Source organism: Sitophilus oryzae, unplaced genomic scaffold, assembly GCF_002938485.1.
Source record: "Sitophilus oryzae breed Bouriz unplaced genomic scaffold, Soryzae_2.0 scaffold_1389_pilon_pilon, whole genome shotgun sequence".
NCBI lineage: Eukaryota > Metazoa > Arthropoda > Insecta > Coleoptera > Curculionidae > Sitophilus > Sitophilus oryzae.
Window position 1 is genome coordinate 3,713,074 of NW_022146047.1, and position 19,475 is coordinate 3,732,548.

A 19,475-nucleotide genomic window follows, 5' to 3' on the forward strand; every position below is an offset into this window, starting at 1 on the left:
TCTGGTATTATACCTATCAAATAATTATTATATTCTTCGGCTATAGTGATTGGATTTCCAGCTATCAAGCATTCAGGACTATCCTTTTTATTAGATATTTCATTGCATATAGACCACATGGATTTGCTTTTATTATCGGAGTTCCTTATTCTACTCTCATATACTTGTGATTTAGCCTTGATTAACAAATTATTATATTCTCTCTTTGTGGAGTTGTATATGTCTCTATATTTAATATCTTTCTTACTAAGAACTAACAATGTGTCCAATCTATCTTTACATTCTGTCAAGTTTTTATCTTTTTGGATATTCAGTTTGGATTTATATTTTTTGTTGACTAATTTAAGTGGGAATGCTTTATAGAACAAGTGTAAAAAAGAATTAAGAAAGACCGTCCACTATTCATTTACATTAGGCCTACTAATACACAGTACATTTTCCCATGTTTCACTTTGAATGCTTTGTAAAAAGATATGTATATTAGTTTCATTAAAAAATCTTCTGTGTGAAAGAATTGGCTTTGTTTTATTTTTTAATGAAAAAGAAATTTTCTGAGCTGAGTGATCTGAAATGTTACTGTCTAAAACTACTGCAAAATCATTTTTAAAATTTACAAAAATGTTATCGATACAACTTTTGGTCTGAGAGGTGACTCTAGCATAGTCCGAGATAGTATGAACAAACCTAAAAGAACTTAGTAACGCGATCATGTCGAACTTATTGACATTATCATCTTTCATTTCTATATTAAAGTCACCTCCAATTAACACTATTTTATTTTCGATAAATACCGATGATAAAAGTTTGTCCATTTTCTCGAAAAATACTTTAAGACTAGCATTAGGCGGACGATATACGCCAGCAACAATAATCTGTTTTTTCCCAATTGAGCACTCTGCCACTGCACATTCAAAAACTTTACTCACCGATAGATTAGTAAGTTTTTTTCTAGGTTTACAGTTTATCTCCTTATGCACATATACCGCCACTCCACCATGTTCTCCTTCTTCACGACAATATTTAGCAGCTAAGTTAAAATCACAAATCGCAAAATCTGATAGCTGGTCATCAGTTTTCCAATGTTCACTAATACATAAGAATTTACAACTTTGATGTTCAAAATCTTCAATTAGATCAACAGAATTTCCAATGGATCGGACATTTTGATGAATAAAGCTAATTTTTTTTTCGGTTTCATTTTCATTGGTTTTATATTCTCTTATTGAAGTTGCGAAGTTATTTTGTTTGCTAGGTGTTAGTGTTGTCCTATAAAAGTTGTATTTCGCGATGCTGACATGCATAACTGATGTTGGTTTTGACTCTGATTTTAGTTTAAAGGTTCGTAATTAATAGTATTTCTATATCTTAATAATTTCCTTTGATAAACAGGGCAATCTATATCTCTTGCTGAATGACTTCTCTCAGCTAGTTGCATCTTTGTGCAATTTGGGCAATTAAAAATGTCACTATTACAGTTTTTCATCTCGTGTTCCTCGCCACATTTATGACAGCAATTTTTTGCAGAACAATATATTGAAACATGGCCAAAACCACAACACTTAAAACATACTGCCATATTTAAGTGTTCCTGAACGTACACCCTTACTAAATCACAATTAATCATTCCTTTTTTCAAAAACCATTTTGATATTTCCGGGCGAGCCTCTAAAATCCAATTCTCTTTGTAAGGGTTTCTGCATTGTCTTTTGGTTACTACCTTAATCTTATCTTTAACGCTATATCCTAGTTCTGTTACGATTTCATACTATATACACTATACCTTTGTATTTAACTCTTTGCGGTTCCTCCTATATTTTAAATAATCGACCATTTCCATACATAACACAGCGACCCTGTAGAAATATATTTTTATATATTTGTAGGGTGTTCCCGGATTGTCTTTACGAGAGGAAAAACTTTTTTATTATTAACATTTTGAGAAAAATGCATTCTTCATAAAAAAATTTTGCTTGTTCTAAGTCCTAAAAATAAAGACGTTTCTGTGGTAATATAATTTCGATTTCATTCTTTGATAGATGGTTATTATTAATTTTGACTAAGGTCATATTTTTTGCTGTTGTTAAAAAGTATCACATTTTCCGATAGGGAACAAATTGCCCTTTTGACTTTTTTTGACTTAGTGTCCTTTATAGTTGTTTTTTTCCCTGAGAAAATTATCTAGAAGATCCAGCAATTCCTTTCATCTAAATTTAATTAGATATGTTATAAAACTTATAAATAAATGTTTTTTTTTCAAACGTCACAAAAGTTTTAAATTTTGCGACGTGATTATAAAAAAGTGTATCTCCGAAACGAAACATTTTAGGACATACATTTATACGAACTTTTTTGCTTATTTTTATCTGCAGAATGTGCTCCCGAAGATTTCCGAATACAGTTCGGACCACCCTGTATTGGGGTTGCCAACTTTCAAAATAAAAAATACAGGACGAGATGGTAAAAAAGAGGCACAGGGTGAAACATTTTTGAAACGTAATACGTAATGTCTGGAATTTACCAAAAAGTTTTGTCAGCGGTATGCGATTGATAGTCTTTCTTGCTTTCTTAAAAATATTTATACTCGAAAGATGCTAAAATAAAACAAACCATCAAGACTTTTTGTTCCAAAACATAAGTTAACAGTAACTAAACATAAAATAGTTAAACAGGTTTATCGCTTCCACAAATATTTCTTGTACATAAATATTTCTTCGTTTTCTTTCAGTAGCGATTTAGTAGCTTTTAGTAGCGAAAGGCACAAATGAACAATTTTTTAAAGCATTGAGCCGATAGACGAATCTTTTTTAATAAACTATAAAACAAAAAAACTATCGTACACTAAAAGAACTCTAAAAATCTAAAGAATAATAATCTAAAATAATCTAAATAAAATGTGAAGAAATCTCACGACGAGGTTTCTGTAGTGTTCATTTTTACATGCTCGTTTATGTGAGCAAGGTGACATAAACAAACAAAAAACATGGTGGTTACAGGTTTGACGTAACGAAAAAGCGAATAATTCCAGTTTTTCCAGCTGTTTATTGTCGGCGATTTTCAGAGAAAAAAAATAAAAAAATCCGTAAAGCGATAGTGGGACGGTTCGTTCGTGTGATTAGTTTTAAAAATTGCACGGGACTTTGAGAGAGAGAGAGGTGTCAATGCTAAAAATATCGACCGGCTAGCGGCGTATAATAGAAAAACACACACAGGCCGGCCTATAAATAATAAACATTTAATTGGGCTGTAGTAAGAAGGCGCATCGTAATAAATGCGGAACTGAAAAGGTCGCGCACGCCGCAGCCGCTCGACTTTTCTCATTCATGTCTCGCATCGCAGCCGATGGATGATTGGAAATGATAAAAGGCCCATTTAACGCCTTTCGAGCACAGATCCTATACATATACTCACACCTTTCTATTGAGCGAGATCGATATACATAAACCGTTTTTGATTTGATCATAATTTGTCATAGTCTAAGATCCAGCTGTCGGATTATTACGCTCATATTTGTAATCAAAACCTAATTTTTACGTATATTTATGAACAGGAGAATACACTTCTAACAGAGTACCAATCAAAAAGTTGCAGCAAATAGGGGTTGCCACGGTTCAAAGTTCTCCTACTACTTTATACGGGTATGGCAACAATGCGTCGGAAATCTGTAGCTCCTATATTAAAATACTTTTTTTTAAATTTAAATAATTTTGGATAAGAGCAAACCTAAAGTGTATGGATGTATTTGAGGAAAATATTTTAACTGCTACAGGATGGCGGAAAAAAATGTGAGTGGATCGGGATAATTTATTTTAAATGGAATACGTTCTACCGGATGCGTCTCGAAAGTCGCTCACCCCTATAACTTTTTAATTTTTTTCGATAAAAAAACGAGATTTGGTATATTAGTATATGACATAAATTAGGATTGATTGACGTATTCAATTGTTTTTGGTTACTTCCTCTTTCACCGGAAATGAGTACAACTTTTGATTTTTAAATGGCACCCTCGGTATATTTTTACTTTACTGGATAGAAGATACAAATCGTATTTTAAATTTCAATCTAGAGTACCATGGCTGAGTTAAAAATACTAATTTTTAATTAAGGAGCCTTGGAAAAATAGATTTGACAGTCAAATGTTTTTCGTGTCTTGTCCTGGCAGATTAAAAGTTGCCCAAGTCGTATTTTTAATCATATCTAATTTTTTTCAAATGGAATAGAATTTCATTAGAATATTTGGAAGAAGCATTTTTTTACGAATAATTTGGTACCACACACTTGCTATTTTGAGTGAAATTGTCGTTATAAACCGCATGTTACAGAAAATGCCAAAAGTTGACATATGTATGATATGTCATTCTATTCAGAGTATTATATTTTATCAAATAAAGTAAAAAAATACCGAGTGTCTCATTTAAAAATCAAAAGTTGTAGCCATTTCCGGTGAAACAGGAAGTGACCAAAAACAATTGGATACGTCAATCAATCCTAATTTATGTCATGTACTAACGTACCAAAACCAAATCTCGTTTTATTATCAAAAAATTAGGGGTGAGCTACTTTTGAGACGCACCCGGTATATTATTGCATGTTTGGATTCCTTTCCTGATCACTTTATCACCATAATCCTAAGGTATTAAATATGTTTTGATAGTTTTAGAAATATTATTAAATAAATAAAAAATATTTTTTTCAACCTTTTTTACAAAAACTACCGAATGAATGATCGAAGAAAAACGGCGTCCAGTTGGCTTGGAAATGACGATCGATGACATTCTCCATATAATTTTACATAAAAAAGACAGCGATCTTAATTTCATAGCCATTAATTTTTTTTGATCATACGGTATTCAAAAAAAAAAAATGCCCTGAAATTAAAACTAGGTATTAACTATAATTGGTCTGTAGTTACTTTGCTATAAATATCGTAATTTTAAACCTTAAGGAGTGTTTCTATGTCAAATTTTCTAAAGTAGTAAATAGTTTTTGTTCGTTTTTTTTAAATGAGTGGGTGGTTTTTTTAAATGGGCGTTTTTTGACACGAGAAATTCGATTTGGGTGTCAGTATGACTACTAATTGTAGGGGGCGCCACCTACATGTTTTTTAACTGTTTTGAAGAATAATAACTTTTCGTACGTACCTGTATTATACTACTGAAAAATATACATTTCCGCCGATTTTTACGTAAAAAAAGTCTCTTGGTAAAAATCGCCACGAGTAATGGTTCTCAAGATATTTGGAATTGAAATAATCAATACATGTCATCATTGACAAAAAATGTTGACTAGATAGATATTTGACTGAATTTATACGAAAAGTTATAAAAAAACAAATTATTTTCAAGTATAATCTATAATTGAATTTCTTTTTTGTCACTAGAGATACTTTCGTTTCCTTGGTGGAGTTTCGTAGATCAAACAGCATTTTTTCTCGAAGAAATTCGATATATCACCGAAGGAAATTAATTGAATATCGAGCGGGGTGAAAAAAAACTGTCGTCATGGCTGATTTTTCGAGCGCGTATCTACTGGTGTGTTTTCTGTGTGTTTTCCAATCAGATCGGCGTTACAAGTGGAGTGGGCGTCTAATAATCGCTGAAGGTGTCCGATATCGTCAGAGCAAAATCAATAGTGCCATGTTGACAACGTAATTAACTTATCTGTAACAGAGTATCTGTGTCAGTGTACAGGGTTGCATACGTTAATCAGTAGAAAAGGCGGAATTATTGAAATATAGTTTTGTAGTTTTTTATACGCTAGATTTCTAGAGGTGGCTCTCGGCCTGGTCCACTCTGACCTTCTCAGATCTATTGTGGTCCTTTTCTGATTCTTAGATTTCTATACGCTACCTCGCAGCCTATAAGAAACCTAAAATCAGGCTTAAATGTTTTGAAAACTACAACTCACGTACGAAAAATTTTACATGTTAAATAAATATACCGGGTGGTGCATCTGCGTTGGAAAGATAGGAGATTTCATGCCAATTTTCTGTCAACTGGCCCAAATAGTGTCTTCCCTATTATGAAAACACATGCCAAATTTGAACAATTTTGGGCAAGCCGTTTTAACTAGTTTAAGAAAAGCTGCATCTATTCTTAAATTAAAACTGAACAGGTAACAATCAAAACCAGGTAAATGCCAACATACCTTAAGTTGCGAACTTATAATTTTGTCAGTGTCAAATTATATTTCCTAAACCTCAGGCTTTTCTCTAATTTGAACAAGTTTTAATTTTCAAAAATGCATATCGGGTACACAAGGGGTACACTAACCGTATGTATTATAACATAGTAGCGTAGAGAGCACAACAAATTGCATTCAATCATAGGTTGACAACTTGTATGTTGACATTTACCTTGTTTCCATTGTTACCTGTTCAGATTTAATTTAAAATTAGATGCAGTTTTTCCTAAATTACTTAAATGGCTTGTTCAAAATTGTTCAAATTTGGTATGTGTTTTCAGGATAAAAAAGGACCTTTTTTCAGGACCTTTAAAGAAACTATGTACGACTTTGCTGTAAAATCAAAAGGGGAGTATTTGGATAGTTCATAAGTTGCATGGGATTTCTTATGTTTCCAACGCCGATGCACCACCCGGTATGTAGAAGATTGCTAAAAAAGTTCTATAGAAATGGAGTATTTTTAGACCAGTTTTTTTTCTTGAAATTGGCTTTCTCTGGTTACATTCACGCACTCGTCTGGATACGTTAATTAGCAAAATGAAACGTTAACGTTATTCATGAAGTGGTTTATCCTTCGTATATGGCACAAGAGCCAGGTACTCGCGTTCCAGACGAGAACGTATGCAGTTTTTATTAGGTCATTAGTCTCGAGCTAAATTGAGTTTTTAATTTTAAAACGAAACGCGGAGGACTAATTCTCCGGAGAGAGTTAATTTTATGAAGGCGACTAAATACGCAGTGTGTCTCATGTATGTATATCGGGTACGATGTCTTGTTCGATAATTTGTTGACTTCTGTCTATTTTTGTTTATGTTCGAACTTCACCCTGAATGTTCGACAATGCGGAGTTGTCAACAGGGGAAATGTTTTCCAATTTAAGGGATTTCGGTAATAACGAATAATTTTTTTTAGGTAACGGAACGATCGACTTCCCCGAGTTCCTGACGATGATGGCGCGCAAAATGAAGGACACCGACAGTGAGGAGGAGATCCGCGAGGCGTTCCGCGTCTTCGACAAGGACGGCAACGGTTTCATATCGGCGGCGGAACTGCGCCACGTCATGACCAACCTCGGCGAGAAACTGACCGACGAGGAGGTGGACGAGATGATCAGGGAGGCGGACATCGACGGCGACGGCCAAGTCAATTACGAAGGTAGGTGACACGGGCGATGATGCCCAGAAAACACTGCCTGGTCGAAGTAGTAACGTTAGACCGTATCGGTCTCACAGACCGATTAGTCGGTCCCGTGGACCGACGTGTCGAAAAATTGGTCTGACAGACCGATTTATGTAAAATGCGTTAAAAATTGCTAGTATATACCCGCAGCTTTGACAGCATAAAATTAAGTTTCTAGGGCTCTATAATGTCAGAAACCAATATTTTGTGTTTCTAGGCTGAAATATAACGAATTTTCATAGAATTCTCGCTCAATTTTACCTTTAAAGGGATAGGGATGGCTTTCCAAAAAAAAATCATCATTATTGTCACTCCAAGAACTTGATGCACAATGGTGAAATTCGGAAACCCGGCCTGGTTGAAGTAGCAACGCTAGAGTGACGATCGGACGTGTCGGTCTCAGATCGACGAATAGGTCTGTAAGACCACCTTGTCGGTCTGACAGACCGATTTTGTATAAAATAGTCCCAATTTACTAGTTTTGTCAGAAACTAATTATTCGTGTTTCTAGAGGTAACGAATTTTCGTATAATTCTCGGTCCATTTTACTTTCTAAAAAAATGGTTTTACAAAAAATTTCTTATTGTCAGTCCAAGAACTTATTGTACAAAAATTTGTACTTCTAGAGTAGATAATATGAATTATACAAACGTCCATCCCTTATTTTACAACCTAAGGAAATCATGTTTCATAGCTCTACTAAAATCCTGCTATAATCATTGTCATTTTTACTATTAATTGAAATAATAACATGCACGAAAAGAAAAACAAGAATAGTATGGTCATAAAATTAAAAAATATCCAAAAAAAAGTTTGCATAGGTTCAGTAAAAAAGTAATAATCTTTGACCCAGGAATCCCATTTTCTTTATTAACGGATGAGCTAAAAAAACTAATAAATGTTTATTAATTATTTAAACTAAATTTTACGCTCATGTTTTTTACATTAGGAATCTCCCTCATTGTTTTTTTTTGCATTATTTATGCGCGATACCTGTAACAAACCATTTGTAATAAATTTACATAATATAGTAATGGATAAATTTTAAACGATGATTCAGGTGTTAGGTACTGACTCATTTTCGTTTTCATTTATCATGTTTTGTAAGAAACTCAAAATTTTCTGTTTCGTAGCCATTTTCAAGCGAAATATTTTTATTTTATTGAATATCAAAATGGTTTAGTCGAGTTTGTGTGCAGTAAAATTTAATAATAGCTCGTATACCTCATTGTTTTATCTAATGTATTTTCCTGATATGGAAATGAATGTTGAAGATATCTAAAAATTTTAAGAATTATTTGTCATAAAGATAATTAATTGTGATTACTACTTCAACCAGTTTAATCTTTAAGATAATAATTTTATTATATAAGTTTTATAAAAGGTCATAATTTATACCGGGTGCGTCTCAAAAGTGGCTCACCCCTATAACTTTTTTATTTTTACAGTTAACAAAACGAGATTTGGTATGTTAGTATATGACATAAATTAGGATTGATTGACGTATTCAATTGTTTTCTGTCACTGCCTGTTTCACCGGAAATGACTACAACTTTTGATTTTTAAATGGCACCCTCGGTACTTTTTTACTTTATTCGATAGAAAATAACACTCTGAATAGAATGACATATCATATGTCAACTTTTGACATTTTCGCATATGGTTTATTTGAAATTATAACTTGCGGTTCGTAACGAAAATTTGGCTCGAAATACCAAGTGTGTGGTACCAAATTATTCGTAAAAAATGCTTTTTCCAAATATGCTAATGAGCCACCCTCGTTACATTTGAAAAAATTGAAATATGATTAAAAGTACGATTTGAGCATTTTCTAACTGGCCAGAACAATACACTAAAAACATTAGACAATCAAATCTATTTTTCCAAGGCTCCTTGATTAAGAATTAGTATTTTTAACATAACCATGGCACTCTAGATTGAATTTTAAAATTTAATTTTGTTTTAAGCGAGAATATCAAAAGTTGACATATGATATGTCATTCTATTCAGAATGTCATTTTCTATCGAATAAAATAAAAAAATACCGAGGGTGCCATTTAAAAATCAAAAGTTGTAGTCATTTCCGGTGAAACAGGAAGTCACCAAAAACAATTGTATACGTCAATCAATCCTAATTTATGTCATATACTAACGTACCAAATCTCGATTTTTTTATCTGAAGAAATAAAAAAGTTATAGGGGTGAGCCACTTTCGAGACGCACCCGGTATATATACACTCACCGGCACGAAAAACGGGCACCTTAAAATTTTCATGTAATTTAAAGTTTTATATATTGTGTTTGTGGACCAATTTTGATATTTTTTAAGCATTTTGTAGCTAAATTATTTGACTGTTTAATATCTCTTTCTAAATTACGAGTAAATTCCTTTCTTAATTTCTAATACGAGGGAAAACAAAATGTTGAAATTTTGATGAAAGTTTGAAACACCCTGTGGAGTATGGTAACAAACCAAAGAATTTAAAAATAATTTTATTATCTAAGTATATCTTTTCTCGATGTTTTTCAGTTCATCTCAGTAGTTTATTTTTTTGGAGGTATTCGCTTTTGAAGAAGACCTGACAAGTGTGTTGATGGGGATCCAAAAGCAAAAGCATGTTTTCAATGTTAAAATTGCTGTAAATCTTTACTGTATTATTAAAAGCGATTATCTCCAATAAAACTAAAGCTATTGAGATGAATCAAACAACAAATTATCGAGAGACTTACCTATATGATAAAACTATTTTTAAATTCCTTGCTTTGCAAATATATTCAGGCTACTAAAAAGTCAAATGATTCAGCTACAAATTTTTAAAAATCATGAAAATCATTTCAAATCACTAGAATAAAATATACTAAACTTTAAAATGCATCAAAATTTTAAGGTGCCCGTTTTTCTACCGGAGGATGTATTTTTGTTGGTATCTATTTTTAAAAAAAAATAATATTATATCTGTATCTCGAGTGATTTTTCTTAATAATTTTCCTTCATACAATTTTTCCAATTTCGCTTGTTCTTAGACGTTATATTTTTTTCGATAGATTTTAAAAACTTTTACATGAACGTTTTCTTGAGAAATAAGGCCTCCAAGAAGAAAAAGAAAAATAAACAGCCTTGCCCGACTCCAAAAAAGGACAAGAAAAAATAGCAGTAAAAATTAAACCTCCCTGATAATGTAGATTAGAAGAACTGTGTGAAAATTCCAATTATCTTTAGGTTTAAATAAAAAATTTCACACTTAAATTTCAAGTTTTCGGGTCTGAAGGTCTTTGTTCAAAGTTTTTTTTTCGTTTTATACAGGGTGATTCGCAGTTTAAAATTGACCGTGAACCATCCCGTATGCCTGTGTGCACAATATAAAGCTTTTCTTCCGATCATTGATTCTCTTTAAGCACCTTTTTATATTTTTTACACGATTTTCTAAATTTATTTTTTGGCCTATCTACTGGCAGATTGTCATTCCGTTTTGTTTGCAGATTTCCGAACTCTTTCGCTCATAGTATTCGGTCGCTGTACAGCCGTGGACGCACGCGTGTCCTGCTGGTCAGTTTCTGTAGTTGGGCTGTTTAAATAGTAGTTGAAAGATTTTGTCTTAAAAAAAAACGACCGTTGATTGACCAGTGAAATACACAAGAATTTGTTGAATGAAAAGACTGAGGAAGGGGCGTATCAACAAAAGGGGGCGTCCGTTAATTATATAAGGGGGGAGGGAGTCAAACCAAACCTCACTAAATCTCTCATAAGGGAAAGGGTGTTTCGTCAAATACTGCATAATTTTTTCGGGCAAAATACAGGGTGTTTCAAAAAACATGTGCCACCTCTTGTGGGGTTATTCTTCACGTAAAAATAAGATTTATTTTTTATATCAACATAGGCCCGATTTTGCTTTGCTTCGTAGCTTCAGGAGTTTAAAATCTTCATTTTTTTTATTTATTATAATTTTCTTTCAAGTGCTTCTAGCGATATCTCTAATAAAAACATGTATGCCACTGACTTTTTTATCTTGTTAGTAAAATGATGTAGACCGTTTAATGCCGATTAAAAGTTGTCTCTCGATTTTTTCTCTAGTTCGGTCTCCTCGATGAGATAAAAGCAATTTATTAATTTACTTTAATCCAAGTCTAATGGCAACCTTTAAATTTTTAAATGTCATTAAATGGTCAAAGTTGTACTCATTGTACCAAAGTAAGTACTCATTGATGCCTTATCAAAAAATATGAAAAAAAGTTCCTATAAACAAGTTTGTAATGCATAGTTTTAAAGTTAGAGTGTGGTAAAACTTTGAAAAAATAGGGATTTTGTAATTTTCTTAAATACGATTATTTTTTTTTAATTGGCTGTAGGTAACTATTATTTGCTGCTACAGGCTACTTGCTACTAACTGGCTGAACATCAGTGTTAAAAATTTTAATAAAATTTAATAATAAATTAGAATAAATAAATGATTTGCCTCTACCCTCCATACAACAAACCCTTCAAGTGTAACTATGTCAAGTGAAACGTCAACAAAAAACAAAACTGACAAAAGAATGGATGATTTTTTTCTGTAAGTTCGTTCCTTAGTCTTTTCTATTTAATGGTAGATTTATAATAAAATTTTTAAATAAACTGAACAACCAATGGTCGTTTAAAAGACGAAATCATTACTGTTCTATGTGGACGCATTGCTTTTTTAACTACTAAAATTACTGCTGTTGCTGATTCTTCCACCAAAATTTGCTTTTGTTGTTTTAAACTGGAAAGCATGTCGCTTAAAATTTTCACAATACACTTTCAATAATTCATACCTTCACGGAAAGTACTCTTTAAAAAAATCATCTTAACAAACATTTTGATATTTATATTTTAATCAAAAGAAGGAAATAAACATCATGAGATACATCAGAAGAAGCTCACATCAATTCAACATTTGTATATTATGTCTAACGATAGATACAATATAACAACATATAAACATAAACTCCCATACTACAACGAAATATGCGCTTATATAATTGCATTTTTTTGCTAGCTGCTTTAAAAGACTTAACACACTAAAACAAAATTTATACTAAACAATGGTACAGCTGCGATGACAATCGTTTGTGTTTCAGAGCCGTCTAGCGTTTGTCACTGGGCACTAATGTGTACTTAACCCGTCATTAGATGTATACCTATAGTATGTGTCATAGACGTCACTTTGTTGAGTCAGAGGGGGACCGGTAGAGGGCAGAATATTTTAAGCATATTTATCAAAGTCCTTAGGTGTATAAAGTAAGGCAATTGGTCTGTCAACTACTTTGGGAGTAAAATGGCGAATATTGGTGATAAAATGTTGACATTTTGTGACAGAAATATACAATACTAAATTTATGTCAATATAAAAAAATATATGTCATTAGTTTTAAATTTCCCGGTACGCAATGGAGGTAATTGTCGTACTTTATACATCTAGGAACATTAATTAAACAAATAGATTGCATGACAGATGATAAAATATTGTTTTTTTGTTTCTTAAGTTAGTATAATGTCTTTATGTCATAGTAGGCAGGCAAAATGGTTATTTTAGTTTCAACTTTGTTTAGCGATAGAGATCTTTTTTCAGTGACAGCTTTGATGTAAATTATTCGAAATCCATGCTAATTATACGGCTATAGACATGGTAAAACTTGAACTGAAATATGGTTTCTGTGCTTACTATGACACCCTTTTGTATTAATTTTATTTATTTATCATACAGTGTAAAATAAATGCAGTAAAAATAAATATTTGAGCTAAATATTTGTTATATTCAAATACATACATATACCGATCTGGTAATTGAAACTGCGTGGTCTGGATTTTAGGGTGAAGACAGTGATGTAGTAAGCTCAAAGGTACATTCAGGCTGAGAGCGTCGAGCGTCGCGTCACGTTTGCCCCATTGTACTCGAACCCCGACGCTCAGCGAATGCTAGCGCAACGCCAAACGCGACGCTGTCTGCCTGAACGGTCTAATTTAAGTTAAGTGAATTGATTCCATTTCGACACGCGGACGCGACGCTCGACGCTCTCAGCATGAGTGTACCTTTATGAAAAATCAAATGTATTAAAAAGATATAAAAGTTGGGTTAATACATTTCTTCTATACAGTATTGCCGTATTTTGCATCAAAATTTGAAACCGCGCCAGTAGGCGTTTTACGAAACACGTTGCATCTGATGTTGGAACTTTATTTTTCACAATTAGCTACTCATTTTACTACAGCTGTAATAGATTATATTTAGCTTAGATATTATATTATCTTCATTTCAGTAGTATACATGAAAGTTTTTAAAATAGTTCATTTTTTTTCTACACACATTTTCCTACTCACGTAAAAACCGGCAACACTGTATGCCGCTTTTTATTTTATCTCTCTGTCTGTCAACCGGTCATTTATATTTATCTCTGTTACATGCATTAAAATACAAACCACGCAGATGATGTCCAGAATGGTATACGTAATGTAGTTCATTTGAATATAACGGATTGAGGTGATATCCAAACACTCAGTATATAAAACAGGTAGACGGGTAGACGTCTTACGTCATCGCAATTAAAAGTAAGCCGGGATACATGTTTATGGATACACCGTATAGTAAATATCGTTGTTTGACAAGGTAATGATAAGATAAAACCGTTTAATAATATCTGGGATGTTTTCGCTATGGTGGAATATGCCGGTGTGACTAATTTTTTTTCTTGGCATACATTTTTGTAACGGCGAACGCGTCTGTCAACGGCTATGACAAAGAAATGAAAATATTTACATTTTTACACACACACACACAGCGAACTAACCGATTGGGAAAGAGATTTTTTGTCTAGTCCATTTTTTTTTCTTTTTTTAACTATTAGTACGAGCTAAACTAAAGAAATTTAAAAACAGTGAAGCAAAATACACATAGGCACATAGGTTTTATATTATTTTATTTATGTATTATTAAGCCTCATTCGGAACCTCGAAATTAGTGATTTCAATAATTAATTTTTCGTTGCTAGAATTTACTAGTTTACAATAAATTATAAAAAAATACTCGGATTTCTGTCGATTTCAGTTGCTAGAATTTACTAGTTTACAATAAATTATAAAAAAATACTCGATTTCTGTCGATTTCAGTCGTCGTAAAATATGAAAATTATTACAAAGTATATGTTGGAAACATCGCAGTAAATAGTTAAATAAATATTATTTAGCAAAGGCGTTAATATGAATATAATTAACTTTAAAATAAAACTATGGGCGGATAAATGTACTCAAATTAAATTATATCCTGCAAAATTAGCAGCTAGGCGGCCGATGCGATGGGAATTTTACAATTATTATAACTCGTAAATGTCGGTTGCCTTTGAAAGTTATTGAGGTATTATAGAGGACATAATAAAATGTACAGGATGTTTCCTAATTTATCTACATATTATTTTATGAAAAAAAAAAGAAAATTGAAAAACGTATATTGTATTTTAGGAAACATCTAGTATTATACGAATAGCGAATAGCTTCAGGATTTTCTAAAGAACATGATTAAAATTTAAAACAAAAAAAAATATTTCTGTCCTCGTTTTTATAATTTTTTAAGCAATCGAAAAAAAACTGAAAATTTTTAGTTGCAGAAATAACGTCTTTTCAATTTATGCGCATTTATTCAGTATACACCCTATATAATTTCCTTTTCTAATAATATTTATAAACGTTATTTCTTATATTTCAAAATGGGTGATTAGAACTGAACATAAAATTTGTCGGAGAGGTTGAGAAATACGAAGAACTCTATAATTATAAACTTTCTAGAGTACTGCAAGAAAAACGTGAGAAAGCATGTATGGATGGACCCAGTACTCTCTATGTGTTCTGTATTGTCTGTGGTATTTATGATAATTAATGAGGATGATGATAATTCTCAATATTCCGAATTTGACATTGTATTTTTTTAATTGAACTGCTGCTCCAACTGATTGAAACTGACTAAGAATGAGTTGCATCCGGGTGCGTGCAGCAGTTATATTTTAGTTGGAAACTGAGTGTAGGGTAAACTAGTTTGAAACTTGTATCTCAAAATAGTCGCACCGTGGGCGCTCGGTCTAAGGAAGGATTATATCAACAAAATTTGCGAGACCGCAAAGGTGCTTCAAGATGGCTGACTGGAATTTCGGTTTATCTGTGGCGTTCTATTTTTTAAACGTGTAAAAAAATGTGCAGTACAATAAGATTCTTTGAATGCTCCGAAGATTCACAATAATTTCACTGTAATTCAACAACTGCCACAATGTTTTTCCAGATTTAAACACTTTGCATAAAACCAATTGCGAAATAAACGTGAAATAAAGAAGTCGTAAAAATAAACACAAAAAAGTACGACAAGAGCTGTCAATAGAGAAGCCAAATAAAACCAACAAAAAAAGTTTGAATAATAAAATAGGATCTAACTTTATTGTTTTTTTATTCAGTGTTATTTTTCTTCTTCCGCCACCCCCTCCGATGTTATTATCGCTCACAGACCCCCCTCCCTCTCTGCGATTACGTGACTGATTGATTTATTTTCTATTTTGTTTCAGAGTTCGTCACCATGATGACCTCAAAGTGAAGAAGCCAACGTTTTGCATTTCAGCTTTCCATTGTTTCACCTCGGCCCGTCAAACAACATTATAACAACATCAACAACAAAACAACATCAACCTACCACACACACTTCTCTTCTATCACACGCGCGTCACCGTTGAGGAGCGTCGCGTTGCGCTTGCGCAAAAAAGTTGGGCGTGGCCGGGCCAAAAATTACGTGAATAACTTTAAATCGTTATTTATTTTACAACAGATACTTTTCTTATTATCGATTGATTCGTAATTATAATAATGTTTAATAATAATAAAACAAAATGATTCTTAAATTATTGTGTAAATTTTTGTAATATAACGTAGGTATTTCTGTTTTTTTTTCGAGTGCCCTGTCTAGTACCACTATTAAATACATTATCGCACAGATAGTTATTGTTAGTGGATACAAGAAGGGTACGATATTAGGAAAAAAAACTATTTAATCAAGATTCTTTCATATATTTGTGATCCAATCTTACAAGAATGAAAAAAAAATTAAAAAAACGTGCACTTATATTTAGATCGTATTTCCTTCCCTTGTTCCAGTTCATTTTAGTTTCTTTCATAACTTATTATCTTTAAAATAATCTATATAAATCTATTTCTAAAAACTCCTGATGTTTAAACTTTCTCTAATCGCCTATGTATTATTTTGTAGTATTGTTTTTTTTATAAACTTTTAACTTGTGATTAGTCTTACATAGAAAAAAGTTACGTTTAAATATCAGGAGGTCTATAATAATATATGCATTAATATTAATTTTTATCTTTTTTTTTCTCTATTCTTTTAAAACAATGTACTGTAATAATGTGTAAGTTTTTAATTTTAGTATTTAAAGGTTAAAAAACGTATGTCTTAAGATTTTTTCCCTCTTTCGGTTTTATCTTAATGCGGATTCTTATCTTTTTACTTAAAAACAAACGAAAACAGAAAAAGTATAGACGAGTAACTGGAGTTATGTGAAAAAAAACTATTAGATGTTTAAAAATTTAAACTAAAAAGAAAAATTAATGTGACTTAGAGAACTGTATTCGTTTTGATTTTTCCTTTTTACTGTAATAGAGCATCTTGATTTTTTTTCAGAAGACATAATGTAGGATGTTTACTCGTAAATCTTTTATGTTGTTTATTTATTTAAAATAAATCTAAAACGAAATAATTGTTTATTTATTTTCTCAAAAGACTATGCATATGCACTATACTATTGTCTCTCCTAGGGATGGTATTTTTTCCGACATGTCGATACCTATTGATATATGGAATAAGTGCGGCGTTACACGGTCCGTTTTTGCAGGTTCCGCACTGCGGATCCCGTTTTGCAGTATGGCAATATCGCATGAGATGGCATGGCAGATGTAACACCATTCGTTTTTGCGGGATGTGCGGCGACATGCTGCCGCAATACAGGATTGCGGGAACCTTGGTGACGACACAGTCAGTTGAATGTAAACTGTAGCACGGTACGTTTCTGCGGTATGCCGCTTTGATCGCGAAAAGCAAAATATGTTTGATATGGACCAAATTATCGAGCTAATTCGTGGGCTACCTGCCCCTTGGGACAAATCAAACCCTGAATATTCCAACAAAGATGCACGACAAAGGGCATGGTTGAATCCTCATTGTCGTGTTTTGTTTCGTGATGCTGGGTCTCAATACATCAAAAGATTTTTGAGACATCCGATAGTAGCCAAAGAATTTATCATTGTACTTTCGAATTTTAGAATAAAATTTTCAAATCTTCGTCTTCTTTCGCTTTCGGAATTAAAAGGATGAACCCAGGTTTTACGGCATTTCGGCTCTCGTAATAAATTTTTAGCTTCAAGTAATAAAACAATGTTTAATTTTGAAAGGGACATAGTCCCTTCGCCTCTGCCACACAATATCAAAATGTGCGTAGTAGCTGCACGAAGGTCCCGAACCAAACCAAACCAATTTTTGCAGGATCGTATAATTGGAGGCCACGATCCGTTTCTGCGGCATCCTGCAAAACGGGATGCCGCAAAAACGGACCGTGTAACGCCGCACTTAGTGCATTCACCCATGCCCTTTGTCGTGCATCTTTGTTGGAATATTCAGGGTTTGGTTTGTCCCAAGGGGCAGGTAGCCCACGAATTAGCTCGATAAATTGGTCCGTATCGAACATATTTTGCTTTTCGCGATCAAAGCGGCATACCGCAGAAACGTACCGTGCCACAGTTTACATTCAACTGACTGTATCATGTCACCAAGGTTCCCGCAATCCTGCATTGCGGCAGCACGTCGCCGCACATCCCGCAAAAACGGATGGTGTTACATCTGCCATGCCATCTCATGCGATATTGCCATACCGCAAAACGGGATCCGCAGTGCGGAACCTGCAAAAACGGACCGTGTAACGCCGCACTAAGTGGCTTTAAAATTACCTATACAGGGTGTTTCAAAAAAACGTGCCATCTCTAGAGGGGATATTCTTCACGTAAAAATAAGATATATTTTTCATATCAACATTTGTCCGATTCGGCTTTGTTTCTACAGGAGGAAAGAATAAATTTGATTAAATGAATAATTTATTAATTTTATTGTGATTAATAAAATCTCAAGAAGATCGAAATCGATAAAATATCAAAATACAACTTTTAAATCGGCATTAAACGGCCTACATAATTCTGCTGACAGTGGCGCACATATTTTTTTAGAAAAATATTCCAGTGATAACCCATATGTACGTTCATCGTGAATATGGCGATTCTTTTTTCATTAAAATATGTAGTTCTTAAGGTGGGTATTCACTTGCAACAAAACACTCCGAACGAACCAAACGCGCCGCGCGCGCTGTAACAAGTTTGTGTAGTTATAGTAAACGCCACGAATGTTTGGGAGTGATTCATCGCATGATAAAGTTAGAATCGACACGCGCGCTATCATTTTTACATTAAAAACGTAAATTTTTACCGCAGACGTAGGTTTTTAAAGGCCCGGTCTAATCATCTACCTGCGCTCCTACTTATTCTAAAATGTTAGCGTGAATGACAGACGATACGTACTATATCGTGTTTCTTTGATTGATTCGTTTTTGTGCGTCAGTCCATTGGTGTGCTTGCAGTGCGACCAATGGGGCATTCCAGTTTATATTTATAACCAAATATATGTTTTGACAAGACTTTGACAGCTAAAACAACAAATTACAACAGATTATATATTGATTATTATATGACTTGAAACACCACGGTACTGGAATTAAGTTTTATGTGACCTTGAACAGATTAGTTCACATGGTAGCGACCGATGAATCACTCCCAAACATTTGTGGCGTTTACTTTAGTACGTTGCACCGAACCGAACCGAACGCGCCAAACATTTTCCGAAGCTTGTCGGTAAACGGGTTTGCTCAAAAGAATTTGTTCGTTGGCCGGTGTTCAGTGGATACGGCAGTTTTGAACGTTCGTCGTGTTTGGGGTGTTTTTAAACTGTACCTAGCTACGGAGTGGAACAGAGAAAAGTGTTTAGACTTAATTGATGAGTTTGAAAGGCGGCCTATTT

The 19,475-nt window shown here is 33.2% G+C and overlaps 1 protein-coding gene across 2 annotated transcripts in view; it reads left to right on the top strand.

Moving 5' to 3' along the window:
* Positions 1-17,112, top strand: part of LOC115875577 (calmodulin) — a 29,991-nt gene extending 12,879 nt beyond the window's left edge. The window contains exons 3-4 of one of the 2 annotated variants that reach the window (XM_030891088.1): positions 7,093-7,335; positions 15,919-17,112. In XM_030891088.1, the coding sequence (XP_030746948.1) occupies positions 7,093-7,335; positions 15,919-15,947 (272 nt within the window). In that variant the 3' untranslated portion in view covers positions 15,948-17,112. Of the gene's footprint in view, positions 1-7,092; positions 7,336-10,404; positions 10,527-15,918 lie in introns of those variants that run through there. The other variant, XM_030891087.1, reaches the window with a different exon arrangement.
* Positions 17,113-19,475: the final 2,363 nt, after the last annotated feature.